At 40.3% G+C, this 14833-nt stretch overlaps 1 protein-coding gene across 1 annotated transcript; it reads left to right on the forward strand.

Moving 5' to 3' along the window:
• Nucleotides 1-724: 724 nt before the first annotated feature.
• On the forward strand, nucleotides 725-7769 carry LOC120039893 (tumor necrosis factor ligand superfamily member 14-like). The gene is made up of 4 exons (XM_038985225.1): nucleotides 725-2841; nucleotides 4226-4259; nucleotides 4457-4543; nucleotides 4744-7769. The coding sequence occupies exons 1-4, from the start codon at nucleotides 2641-2643 to the stop codon at nucleotides 5136-5138; spliced, it is 717 nt and encodes a 238-aa protein (XP_038841153.1). The 5' UTR covers nucleotides 725-2640; the 3' UTR covers nucleotides 5139-7769.
• Nucleotides 7770-14833: the final 7064 nt, after the last annotated feature.

Below are 14833 nucleotides of genomic sequence, written 5' to 3' on the forward strand. Positions count from 1 at the left end.
AAGTAGTATTTTACTGGGAAACTTTCACTTTTACTTGAGTCATTATCTATTAAGGTATTTTTTACTTTTACTCAAGTATGACAATTTGGTACTTTTTCCACCACTGGGGTTATGTCAGTAACCTCCGGTAGCCGCTAGATTAAGCTTGTAACAAACAGAGATGAATGGTTTATCTTTTGAATGGTTTAAGTTACAAAATATTATTGCTCTGCAATTTCACCGTATTTTGGCCAGGTGGGACGCGTACCCTAGAGAGGTTAAAAAAAGTAAACATTGGCTTTTGATTATATCACCCTTTACAAGGTGGGGTCACAGGCTTTTTTTAAATATCAAAAAAGTTGGGGAACCCCTGCCCTGATCCTAATTTTAACCCTAAACCTAACCTTAACCCCAAAACCTAATCTTAATCCTAACCCTAAACCTACACCTAGCTCCTAACCCAAACCGTATCTCCTACACTTAATTGATGTTAATAACATCAACCCCAAATAAACCCCTTAAAAATAGCATTTGACCTTGTGGGGACTAACAAAATGACCCCAGTTGGTCAAGTGTTTGTTTGTTTACTATTCTATTCTGGTCCCCACAAGTACAGTTAAACGCATACACACACACACACACACACACACGCACGCACGCACGCACGCACGCACGCACGCACGCACACACACACACACACACACACACACACACACACACACACACACACACACACACACACACACACACAGAGATGCACACATCCAGTAAGCACTGACTGACGTAGGATGTACATGGATGTTGAAAATTTGGTGAAATTTGGTCAGTCCATCTTGGTCTTGATTTCAACATCAACAGAAGTTAATTTCCAGACCGGCCTTGATTTGGCCCTAAAATTAATGTATATAATTGGTTCAGATTTGGTCCGCTCTGGACCACCCTTGATTTGGCCCAAACATGGACATCTATGATTTCTTAAGATTTGGTCAGCTCTGAGCGGGCCTATGTTTGGTTCAGATTTCGTCCTGTCTGGACTAACCACATTTTTATGTCCGTAAAATACGTATTTTCAATGTTTTTAAAATACATTTTCAACTTTCACTTAGAACTGAAAATTAACTTGACTTCAACGTCCATGTCTTTTCAACTTCTTTCCAACATCATTTTGCTCACTGGGCACTCATTTCATACAGTTTTTTTTAGCCAGAATTGTCCACTCAGTGACAATTTCCACAGTTTTCCAAGGATTCCTGGATTCCATAGAATCAATAAAAACATACACATCACATAAAAGTTTTCTAGATCAAAACACACGTACACAAAAGCATACACAGCATACCCAGTAGTAAACATACAAAAATATGTACACACATACAGCATATGCCGTGTACATACCATTTTTAAGGACAACTTGTTGTACGTTTTAGTTAGATGACATGCAGAATGTTTTTTTTAGAAGTGTGCATTATGGTCAGAGAGGCTGTGGGTGGTGCTATGACCAAGGGAAAGCTTTACATTGTTATTGCAATGTGCTCTTGTTAGTTTTGGATGAGGTTTACTCTTTGCCACTGATCTCAGATTTGTACTGCCCCAGCCTGATAGCTAAGGGGGTTTGGAAAGGGTGTTGATCCTACATCTGAATATGATTTTGAATATATATGTTTAGTTGTAGATTATTTTCACTAGTGGGTGATTGAAAACTTAAAGAATTGAAAATTACTTTTAGAACACACCTTAGAGAGCATGCTGAAGCTAAATATGGACACCCCTGCTGTGTACCTTTAATCCACTTCCTGACATAGTAAACCACAATCCATCTCCAAGTGCCAAGCAGAGACGCATTTTTCCAGTCTTTGGTATGACTTGACCGGGGATCAAACTCCCAACCTCCCAATGTCAGGGAGGGCAAAGAATGATCTTGACAAAGTATGTGGTAAAAAAGAATTAGCATGAAAAGTCTTAACAACACAAGAATAACAATACAATTAACCATATATTGTTGTTTTTTACAAGAAGCTGCACTGTAAAGGAACATGAATATATTGGTCTTGTCATGATTTTATTGTTTTTGCTGGTAGAGTTGACAGCAGACCACTCTCTACCAGATCAGATACTCATCATGAGAGTGGCTGAGAGTGAGTGAGAGGAAGTGTGAACAGAGACAAATTATTGCGAAACTCCATGTATGCTGTAGTAGGCTAGAGTGGGAGGGTGTATGTAGTGTAGTGGGGAGGTGATCATACTCAGTGCATGGACACTCTATAAGATGCTCATTTGCATTTGCCTCGCTCTATCTGACTGATTGAAACTTAACACCAGAGGTAACCGTTCTCTCTCTGTCAAGATTTATTTTGATTAAGACAAGTTTTGCTTTCTGTGACTGCTCTTTGGGGAGGTGGTCGTTTCTGTGAAGGATTTCCACATTTCTCATATCTGGAAGTTTTCTTCCACTACTGTGTGTCTTGTCTTTTCTGCTGACAAGATGACCTGAGGAGTCATACTGTACAACCCACACTAGTGCTTGGTCTTGCTCTGGGAAAGAATCTCTCTGTGTCTCGTTGTGTGCCGGGACCCCTGGTGCGTGGACCTCACTCAGGTACTACTTGACTTCCTCTTGGAGGATCCTTTTTCAGTTCCTTATATTCTCTGATCGGAGACATCATGGCTGAGGGTGGTGTCCCGTACCCCTCCGTGTTCATGGTGGATAGCCATGCAACCTACCCACCGCTGCCCCCCAAGCCGAGACCTCCTGGTCGGGGTGGTGTGGCCCAAAGCCTGCTGTTCTTGCTGGTTGGTCTGGCTTTGTGTGGCTTGGCCATAGAGGCCTGCTTCATCTACCACCTCTACTCTAAACAGGGATCTGTGAGTATTGTCACCATGATGTGGCTGTCTACCCATCTCCATCTCTATTCCGTCTCCCTCAACACCTGAGAGTCTCTCTTCACACATCTCTCTCTCTCACACTACACACATCTAGTAACAACTATGTACTCTTTACTGTGTTCTTTCATCTCTCACTGTTTTATTTCCCCCAATCTCTGTCTTGCTCTCAACCCCACAACGTGTACACTATTCTCAGAAACATCTTTCTTTCATTCCAAAATGAAAGTGAATACATTTTCAGTGTCATTAGTTGATGTGTTCTTTCTCTCTCAAAAAAATAATGTACAACCCATTTGTATCATCATATGGGAAATAATTACTGGATTTGATTTACTTCATAGTCGCAGTCGACAAGACTGAAATTATGCAGAATGCACAGTTACATTAATTAAGACAATACTTTAAAAACCCAAGATACTACATGAAATTAATAAATTATTATTTAAAAAGTCACATTTGGTTACCCAATCTCAATGTATTTTGTACAATGTACAATAGTAAGTTACTGTTGGCTTTTTGCATTTGTTCCTTTGCTCCATTTTATTATGGCATTATCCTGGTTGAGAATAGAGTAATGTGTGGTGATATGTCACTTGGAATATTGGAACCTTGCTACAATTGGTTGTTTTGTTAGACTGTAATTGTGAAAGTCTATAGGGAACAGAAACAAATATTAACTCCCGAGGTACCAGGGCATTATTCACCACCATGTAGGTTTTTTGTCGTGTTAATTTTGCTTTACGTACAAACAGGTCTCATGACAACATAGTCAAGTTCTGTCATGGTCAGCAGTTTCTGTCCAAAGTTTGAGTTGGGATTCCCCTTGATATACGCATTAAACAGTTTTATTCATTCTTGTACATTTGGCAACAGTTGAGATGGAGAAGTTTATCAGAATTGGCATCATTTCGGAGAATATGAATGTTCCGTGACGTACCTTGCTGGAGCAGGGGCCAGCATTCCGTGTTCCACAGAATTGGTTCGTTGGTCAGGTGTTTGTGGTTATGTTGAGCTTCATGTGACATCATTTCCCCTGACCCAATATGGTGGCAAGGGTGCGATGGTTTATTGGAAGAGGATAGAGCTAACCTAGTCTCGCTGCATGCACATGTACTGACAGGGGAAGACAGGGGGGTGGGGTGTTCTGGGATGGGATGGGTGATCTACTTTGCTTAATTACCAGGAACCATAAGCTGTTCTGTTTATCTTTCCTGCGTATCATCTAATAAAATGTAAAGGTCACATTGCTGAAGGCCCAAAGAACCACTTAAATAGGAACAAATTAACATTCTCACACATGCCTGTACTGTATTACCACAAACCTCTCTGTTCATTATGATGATATCTCTATTCTCAACTGCAGGCGGAGTCAGGGTCAGTTGGTATGAGTATCCAAGGTATGTCCCAGACTATATCTCCTTCTCTTGTTCAAACACTGTGACAAAATGACAAGGGACTCATCTTTGGTAGAAGAAGACACTGTATATATTGTATCCCGACTGAGTATTTTGTACACATTTGATAAATGCATTTCTGAATCATTCACCTTCTAAAATGCACATCAGTTCAACATAAACTTTGTCCCCAAAAACAGACCAAGAGGACATTCCGAAGGAGGTTCCCCCAACTTCAAGACCGAACCCTATTGTGTTGCCTTCAAAACCTGTTGCACATCTGACAGGTAAGACCATTACCACCAGGCCATTGCAACTACACACACCCCTTTATATTAATATTTGGTCATGACAGAAGAGGGTGAAATATAAGTATGTAGTAGTACATCAGATAGTATGGTGTTTGAAATAGGACATGAAGATAAATTAAAATGAGCTCTTACGACAGAAAACTTTTCCCACATATTGTCCTGTATTTGTTCTCCAGCTGGACCTCAAGCACCTCATGGAGATGGAGTCATGGTATGGAACATGCAGGCAGAACCGCTCCTCCATGAAATGGAGTACAAAGATGGCAAGCTTGTCATCCAGAAGGAAGGTTACTACTACGTCTACTCTAAGATCTTCTTCAGTGAGGTCAATATTGAGTTCACACACTCAGTCTGCAGAAATACTCCACGGTATCTTGGGGAGGACATTGAACTCCTTAAGTCCAGGAGATATTACCCCAAGTTTGGGAAAATGATGTCCACATCAAACAGCTACCTGGGAGGGGTGTTCCACTTCTTTGAAGATGACTCCATCTTTGTCAAAGTGAAAAATGTCACTCAAGTTCGGATACAATATTCCACAGAGAACGTGTTTGGTATCTATATGATATAATAAGCCTGGGGTTGATGATGAAGATACTTATTTTTAGATAGCTGGCTGATTATCATTTGTTTAAGGCATAATAATACTGTAGGCCAATTTACATGTAATGTTGCTACGCAGGGCCTTCCCCCTTCCCGGCACACCATCATTTTCTTTAAACAAATCCTTGCATCAAGATGCAATTCGATGCGTGGAAAATTGACTGTTGAAGAAAAAGCCCCTTTATAATAAAGCCATAATAACGTTTGCCATGTGGCATACACTAGGCTACAGTTGAGCAGAGGCATTTTTAGGATTTCCACACATGGGGATTTTTTTTAGCAGGGTCGTAAAAGAATCCGCTTTAAAAAAAAAAATGCATTTAACGCAGTTCTACATCATTTACATGACCTAAAGACATTAGTTGAATCTTTTTATTACCACACAACTGACTGAAATGACTGGCTACTCTGACACTGACAAACTGAGATCAATCTGGTCTTGAATTCAAACAAACAATAGCCCAGGCCAATGAAGCGACACAATATTAGGAGGCAATATATATACAGTATATACTGTATATCATAGGTTACAGTAGGTTACTAAATAAAATGTCGAGTGGCACACTGATTCACCTAATGATGAAGATGAAGCCATAGGCTTCTCACGGTGAGGGCTGATGTTAGCTAAAAATTGGGAGTTGTCAAGAACATTTTTTTATTGGTTCTATAGACAGATTAGTCTTCTCTTTTCACTAGTAGGCATTTGCTTTCCAAACTGTGCGTTCTTCCCACAATTTTATTTTGAAATCTGCAAACTGACAGCTGCTTCCCAACCATAGAAGTACAATCCATAGATGGCAGTTCCCATTCAAGTCAGAACTGGCATCCACTGCTGGTGTACCACTTCAATGGAGTATATATCTATGGCCAAAAAGCAACAAGCTGTAGCCTATTTGGGGCGCATGACCTTCCTGACTGTAGGCATACCAGTAACTGCCAAAATAAAGGAAACACATGAGTTAACAAGGGATACAAGGTATACAGTATGTTATGGTGTGGGGGGCATTTTCCTGGCATGGTTTAGAGCCACATGCATAATCTATGCCAAGGAGCATTGAAGCTGTTCTGGCAGTTCATGGTGGCGCAGCACCCTTTTAAGACACTTTTTGTTGGTGTTTCCTTAATTTTGGGAGATATCTGTATGTGCTTGTGATAAAACTTAATTCACAGTTATTTTTTTTATAAACGATTTATCCTCTGCAGCTAAATTATGCTTTCTGGTGTATTTTGAACATTGAGAGCGGTTGGATGGTTGGATTAAAAAAATATATATATATAAAATAAAAAGTTTTATTATTTTTTGCCTCTTGGGCCCAGTCCTTGACTCACACAATTGACCAGTCCTATTTATTTATTATGCAGTTATTATTTATATATTTTTATTAATCAATTACCCAATCAAGACAGGGGACCCCCTACCTCCTCTCCTCCCTCCCTTCTGATGATTAGCAGAGCGACAGCAGGCAGCAGCTAGACTCATTGATAGCAGAGTCCTGAGTCTTCCTGTGGCAGTTGTAGTGAAAAAGTATAAAATATGTGCTACATATATAATATATACAACATATAATATATATATATAACATATAATATATACAGTATATATTTCCTTGATAGTTAAACATTTATTTAAAAACAAAAAAAATCATTGCTGCCTCTTGGGCCCCCAATGGGCCTGGACGCAGGTGTTAAAGCCCCGGTAAACCCCTGCATTAATCAGGCCCTGTTGCTAAGGTAAATCATAAAATCGGATAAAATTATAATATATTGATTGATTTTGCTTTTGTAGAATAAAACACTTTTTTTATCAGTGTTGGTGGTGAAAGTGCAGAATATTCTGGAGTTAACATTATTAGGGATGTTTGTATTCACTCCGTGTTGCTTCTCTTTTGTAAGTAGTGTTGTTATTGATGGGGGTTTAGGTCAGGAGGTAACACATTATGTTGATAGTCCGCTCTCAAGAACAAGAACAAAAGAAGTGTATGAACATTACCTCTGTATGCTAGGGTTCAATGCATATTTACAGACATCAGCTCTTTATACTCTTACTTGTTTGTTATATTGACCTGATTAAAAATAATATATCCATAATAGTATAAGGAAATACATAATATAGATATAGAGAAAAATATTTAGATATTTAGATAATTCCAAATAGAGACAAGTAGATATATTCTACATTATTGAAACGATTTAAGAATACCTGATATTCAGGTAAATTGCATGTAAACCACTGCATAGTGTTCATGATAAGGTCAAATGTTGGACTATCTATTTCCCTCTTTGTATAACCTCCATAAAATTACAAAGTGATTAACTAATTTCAATACCCTCGACATGTTGTATTTCACCTTTTGGTGTTTTATATTTATTTAACATTTTATACAAATGTAAAGTAGTCATTGTCCTCCATATTCTGATAAACACGACTTATCAACTTCCATATATAGTGAGAAATAAAAAATAATATATGTTTTTTCTTCTTATTGGACGCCAATGCTATGCAAGCAGTAGGCTATAGCTGTAACACATACTGTGTATTTTGTATATTCTATCCTGCAAATATTCAAATAAATAAATGTTGCATTTTTTATCTTTCTTACGATTCTGTGTGAGCATTTTTTGTTACTTTAATTGATCCACAAAAGTATATGCATGCAGGAATGTAATCACAAACAGACATACAGAGTCATCATGTAACAAAAGGGCTTCTGTGCTGGAATTGAGTCTAGAGCGTGGCTTCAGTAGCAGCGGATGCTACACCCACTCAGTTGCATTGTAGACAGTCAGCCTGCGACCACACGAGGTGAAAACCACTTCTCATTTCACCGTCCCCCATCCCCACCAACATTACAGTGAAGCATATAATCCCCCTTATACAGTGTCTTTGCATTTCTGCTCCATTTTACTGACATATAGGAAAAATAGCTCTGAGGTCTCAAATCAACAGTAATAGATACGAGTAAGGTATGCGACCTGAGTATATGACAGTATGTGACCTGTGTTCGCATAGAGATTATTGTCTTGTTTCCCTGACCTGATTAACTTGTTTACTGGTGACAGAGGTGATAAGACTGCACTGTGCAGGTTTTAGAGCAATGCTAACCACATTTGATCACAACTTTGATATTACTTCCCTACCAAAAGTATCTGACCTCATTGATTGAAAACACGTAACAAAATACATTTCCAATGTCTTTCCTAACCGGCTCTGCATTTTGTATTGGATGTGTGTATTCTGTTTCCGTTCTGCAGGGCTCATTTGTAAAAGAGACCTGGATCTCAATATGAATCCCTGTTAAAATAAAGGTTAAATGAAAAATGTATACCATGCAATCACATGCATTCACACTCACATTATACAAATACTGTACCTACAGCACATGTCAAAAGTTTGGACACACCTACTCATTTAAGGGTTTTTCTTTATTTTTTTTTTACTATTTTCTACATTGTAGAATAATAGTGAAGACATCAAAACTATGAAAAAACACATATGGAATCATTTAGTGACCAAAAAAGTGTTAAACAAATCAATTTGAGATTCTTCAAAGTAGCCACCCTTTGCCTTGATGACAGCTTTGCACACTCTTGGCATTCTTTCAACCAGCTTCACCTGGAATGCTTTTCCAACAGTCCAACTCATCCCAAACCATCTCAATTGGGTTGAGGTTGGGTGCTTGTGGAGGCCAGGTCATCTGATGCAGCACTCCATCACTCTCCTTCTTGGTCAAATAGCCCTTACACACCCTGGAGATGTGTTGGGTCATTGTACTGTTAAAAACAAATGATAGTCCCATTAAGCGCAAACCAGATGGGATGGCGTATTGCTGCAGAATACTGTGGTATCCATGCAGGTTAAGTGTGCCTTGAATTCTAAATAAATGACAGACAGAGTCACCAGCAAAGCACCCCAAAACCATCACACCTCCTCCTCCATGCTTCACGGTGGGAACCACACATCGGGAGATCCTCCGTTCACCTACTCTGTGTCTCACAAAGACAAAAAATCTCCAAAGGACAGATTTCCACCGGTCTAATGTCCATTGCGAATGTTTCTTGGCCCAAGCAAGGCACTTCTTTTATATGTGTCCTTTTTCTTTGTAGCAATTCGACCATTACGGCCTGATTCACGCAGTCTCCTCTTAACAGTTGATGTTGAGATGTGTCTGTTACTTGAACTCTGTGAAGCATTCATTTGGGCTGCAATCTGAGGTGCAGTTAATTGCAGATTTCTGAGGCCGGTAACTCTAATGAACTTATCCTCTGCAGCAGAGGTAACTCTGGGTCTTCCTCTCCTGTGGGGGTCCTCATGAAAGCCAGTTTCATCATTGTGCTTGATGGTTTTTGTGACTGCACTTGAAGAAACTTTCAAAGTTCTTGACATTTTACGGATTGTCTTAAAGTAACTATTACAGACTACAAAGGGAAGCACAGCCGCGAGCTGCCCAGTGACACGAGCCTACCAGACAAGCTAAATTACTTCTGTGCTCGCTTCGAGGCAAGTAACACTGAAGCATGCATGAGAGCATCAGCTGTTCTGGACGACTGTGTGATCACACTCTCCGTACCCAATGTGAGTAAGACCTTAAAACAGGTCAACATTCACAAGGCCGCAGGGCCAGACGGATTACCAGTATGTGTACACCGAGCATGCGCTGACCGACTGGCAAGTGTGATATTTTCATCCTGTCCCTGACTGAGTCTGTAATACCAACATGTTTCAAGCAGACCACCATAGTCTCTGTGCCCAAGAACACTAAGGTAACCTGCCTAAATGACTACTGACCCGTAGCAATCACGTCTGGAGCAGTGAAGTGCTTTGAAAGGCTGGTCATGGCTCACATCAACACCATCATCCCAGCAACCCTAGACCCACTCCAATTTACATACCGCCCCAACAGATCCACAGATGATACAATCTCTATTGCACTCAACACTGCCCTTTCCCACCTGGACAAAAGGAACACCTATGTGAGAATGCTATTCATTGACTACAGCTCAGCGTTCAACACCATAGTGCCCTCAAAGCTCATCACTAAGCTAAGGAACCTGGGACTGAACCCCTCCCTCTGCAACTGGATCCTGAACTTCCTGACGAGCCGCCCCCAGGTGGTAAGGGTAGGTAACAACACATCTGCCACGCTGATCCTCAACACGGGGGCCCCTCAGGGGTGCGTGCTCAGTCCCCTCCTGTACTTCCTGTTCACTCATGACGGCATGGCCAGGCACGACTCCAACACCATCATCAAGTTTGCCGATGACACAACAGTGGTAGGCCTGATCACCAACAATGATGAGACAGCCTATAGGGAGGAGGTCAGAGACCTGGCCGTGTGGTGCCAGGACAACAACTTCTCCCTCAACGTGATCAAGACAAAGCAGATGATTGTGGACTGCAGGAAAATGAGGAATGAGCACACCCCCATTCTCATCGATAGAGCTGCAGTGGAGCAGGTTGAGAGCTTCAAGTTCCTTGGTGTCAACATCACCAACAAACTATCATGGTCCAAACACACTAAGACAGTCGTGAAGAGGGCACGACAAAGCCTATTCCCCTCAGGAGACTGAAAAGATCGTCAAAAGGTTCTACAGCTGCACCATTGAGAGCATCCTGACTGGTTGCATCATTGTCTGGTATGGCAACTGCTCGGCCTCCGACCTCAAGACACTACAAAGAGTATTTTGTACGGCCCAGTACATCACTGGGGGCCAAGCTTCCTGCCCTCCAGGACCTCTATACCAGGCGGTGTCAGAGGAAGGCCTTAAACATTGTCAAAAACTCCAGACACGGAGACAGACATGGACTGTTCTCTCTGCTACCGCACGGCAAGCGGTACCGGAGTGCACAACTGACTGGCTCAAACACATTAAGAAGGGAATAAATTCCACAAATTCACTTTTAACAAGGCACACCTGTTAACTTCTCTGCGCCAAGGATCCCTTTTACGGGATCACTTTCCTAAACAACCGCTAGAATTGCAGGGCGCCAAATGCAAAAATATTACTCAAAATATTTATAATCATGCAATCACAAGTGAAATATACCAAAACACAGCTTAGCTTGTTGTTAATCCACCTATCATGTCAGATTTGGAAAATATATTTTACAGCGAAAGAAATCCAAGCTTTTGTGAGTGTAGCTTTCAATGCTACAACAGCTAGCCCCAAATTAGCATGGTCACAAAAGTCAGAAAAGCAATAAAATGAATCGCTTACCTTAGATAATCTTTGGATGTTTGCACTCACGAGACTCCCAGTTACACAATAAATGTTCATTTTGTTCGATAAATATTACTTTTATAACAAAGAAACGCCATTTGGGTTGCGCATTATGTTGAGAAAACTACAGCCTCGTTCCGGTCCTGAAAGGAAGATGAAAATTTCCAAACGTATCAGATTAAAAGATATTACTAAAAATATTTATAATCATGCAATCACAAGTGAAATATACCAAAACACAGTTTAGCTTGTTGTTAATCCACCTATCGGGTCAGATTTTGAAAATATACTTTACAGCGAAAGAAATCCAAGCTTTTGTGAGTGTAGCTTTCAATGCTACAACAGCTAGCCTTATATTAGCTTGGTTAGCTTGTTCATGAAAGTCAGAAAAGCAATAAAATTAATCGCTTACCTTTGATAATCTTCGGATGTTTCCACTCACGAGACTCCCAGTTACACAACAAATGTTCCTTTTGTTCGATAAATATTACTTTTATCACAAAAAAACGGTTGCGCATTATGTTGAGAAAACCAAAGCCGTGTTCCGTTCGACAAATTCCAAAAAGTATCCGTAATGGTCGTAGAAACATGTCAAATGTTTTTTATAATCAATCCTCAGGTTGTTTTTAACAAACGTAATCGATAATATTTCAACCGGACCATAACCTATTCTTTAAGAGACAAACGGAAAATGGAGAGCTCCTCTCGCGCGCGCAGGAACTATTCGGAGGACACCTGACTACTTATGAAACATCTCGCTCATTTTTCAAAATAAAAGCCTGAAACTATGTCTAAAGCCTGGTCACAGCCTGAGGAAGCCATTGGAAAAGGAATCTGGTTGATACCCCTTTAAATGGAAGAAAGACGGGCCAGGAAACACATTTAAAATAATAAAAATATCACTTCCGGGTTATATTTTCTCAGGTTTTCGTCTGCAGAATACGTTGTGTTATACTCACAAACAATATTTTGACAGTTTTGGAAACTTTGGAGTGTTTTCTATCCTAATCTGTAAATTATATGCATATTCTACGATCTGGGCCAGAGAAAATGTCCGATTACCTTGGGAACGATATTTTAAGAAGAAAAAAAATTCTGACCCCTAGCGTCAAGAGGTTAATTGAAATGCAATCCAGGTGACTACCTCATTATGATGGTTGAGAGAATCCCAAGAGTGTGCAAAGCTGTCATCAAGGCAAAGGGTGGCTACTTTGAAGAATCTCAAATCTCAAATATATTTTGATTTGTTTAACACTTTTTTGGTTACTACATGATTCCATATGTGTTATTTCATAGTTTTGATGTCTTCACTATTATTCTACAATGTAGAAAATAGTAAAAATAAAGAAAAACCCTTGAATGAGTAGGTTTGTTCAAATTTTTGACTGGTACTGTATATGTTCATACAAAACTTTCAATCACTCATTCAGACACACTCACACTCTCTAGTGCAGCTTTTTTTGTAGGCCTGAGGACATCTTTGTGTCTTTGTCTTGCTCTTTCCTCTCACCCCTGTCCTATTCTAAGAAGCAGCTCTTTGAGGTCTCCCCCGGTGCAGGCGTGTGTTGTATATTAGTAAACTGAAGAGGAAGTGGAGGTGGGGGTTCTGGGTGCTGGTTGGGGGCGATGCAAGCAGCTCAGTATATCTGTTGTTTCGCTGATTCATGGCCTTTCTCTCTCTGGAATTTTCCAACCCATGTACTGGGGACAAGTACATTTACGAACGAAGTAGGGTGCGTGTGAAGGGGGGTAATGAGCAGCTAATATGATATTGAACCCATCCCCCTCAGTAATCATCTCTACAATGATCCAAATGTTTGTTTAATCAAACACACTTGTGTCACTGTTCTGGTATGAACTTGGCTGGTGTTTCTACAGGTCTAATTTCAATCATAAGAATGTCTAATTCTGTGATCATAAAGTCCCAAATGGCATCACATTCCCTATATAGTGCACTACTTTTGACCATAGGCCTCTGGTCAAAAATAATGCACTATATATAGGAAATAGGGTGTGATTTGGGACACATACTGACTTAGGCCTTAGATTAAAACAGCATGTTGAGACATGTCATAATGTTACAGTGTACAGGTGTACGACTGTGTCCATACTTGAGTCATCACCACATCTTCAACCTTCAGTGGTCTAACCATGCCCTGTAACTCTGTGGTAGAGATGGAAAGACAGAGATGACTGTATGAGATGCAGTTGGATTTTCCAGTTCTTACTGTTCTTGACTACTTATCCTGTCCTTAATGGCTCAGCTAAGCATGTTGAAAACGTAGGCCTGTAGCAGCCATTTCATTTGAAGTCATCAACCAACCATGAAGTGGAACATTTATGAAGGAATATCTATACAATAGGCCCATATCAGTTTGAAGAGGCAACACGTTCACATTTGTCTGTTAGTTTTATGGATCATGTGTTTCCTACAACCTTTGGAAATACCTGGGTTGAGAAAGGTCTTGTGGTGTGTAATGTCAGTGAGAAATGTTGTGAGACCCGAGCGAATAAATGTGGTCCTACTTAAAGCTAAACACTGCTCCCTGGTGTCTCCTTCGAATACAACAGCATCTTATTCTATATGGAACCAAACAGACTGGATCGTTGTATCCAATTTGTGTTGGCACATATTCCATTTGAGTTAATGTGTACAGTAAAATATATTTATTTAGTTAAATATGAACAAAGAAGTAATTCACATTGATTTCATATTGAGGTACTTAACCCTAATATGGTTCAGGGGCGCTGTCCTATTTGGGCTGACCCTGTAAAACAACACACCCTGTAAAACAACACACCCTGTAAAACAACACACCCTGTAAAACAACACACCCTGTAAAACAACACACCCTGTAAAACAACACATTTCACTGCACCTATCCTGGGAATGTGACAATAAAATAAATATGTTGTGTGTGTGTGTGTGTGGGGGGGGGGGGGGGGGGTGTCCCCAACTTTGAACATTTCACTTGAAACTACAGGTAACTGTCAAAATAAAGGAAACACTAACACAAAGTGTCTTAATAGGACTTTGGACCACCACGAGCTGCTACAGCCGCCAGAACAGCTTCAATGTGCCTTGGCATATGTTCTACAAGTGTCTGAAACTCTGCTGGAGGGATGCCACACCATTCTTCCACAAGAAATTCCGTCATTTGGTGTTTTGGTGTTGTTTTATTTCTTCACTTACCTATTGTTCACCTAATACCTTTTTTGCACTATTGGTTAGAGTCTGTAAGTAAGCATTTCACTGTAAGGTCTACACCTGTTGTATTCGGCGCACGTAACAAATAAACTTTGATTTGATTTTGTTGATGGTGGTGGAAAACGCTTTCTCAGGCGCTACTCCAGAATCTCCATAAGTGTTCAATTGGATTGAGATCTGGTGACTGAGACACACACACACACACACACACACACACACACACACACACACACACA

This window comes from Salvelinus namaycush, chromosome 3, assembly GCF_016432855.1.
Source record: "Salvelinus namaycush isolate Seneca chromosome 3, SaNama_1.0, whole genome shotgun sequence".
Taxonomy (NCBI): Eukaryota; Metazoa; Chordata; class Actinopteri; order Salmoniformes; family Salmonidae; genus Salvelinus; species Salvelinus namaycush.

Excerpts from the sequence above, each read along its gene's own strand:
- LOC120039893 (XM_038985225.1), top strand. The coding sequence starts at position 2,641 with ATGGCTGAGGGTGGTGTCCCGTACCCCTCCGTGTTCATGGTGGATAGC. Across the intron at positions 2,842-4,225 it reads TCTACTCTAAACAGGGATCT|GCGGAGTCAGGGTCAGTTGG; the intron begins GTGAGTATTGTC and ends TCTCAACTGCAG. Across the intron at positions 4,260-4,456 it reads AGTTGGTATGAGTATCCAAG|ACCAAGAGGACATTCCGAAG; the intron begins GTATGTCCCAGA and ends CCCCAAAAACAG.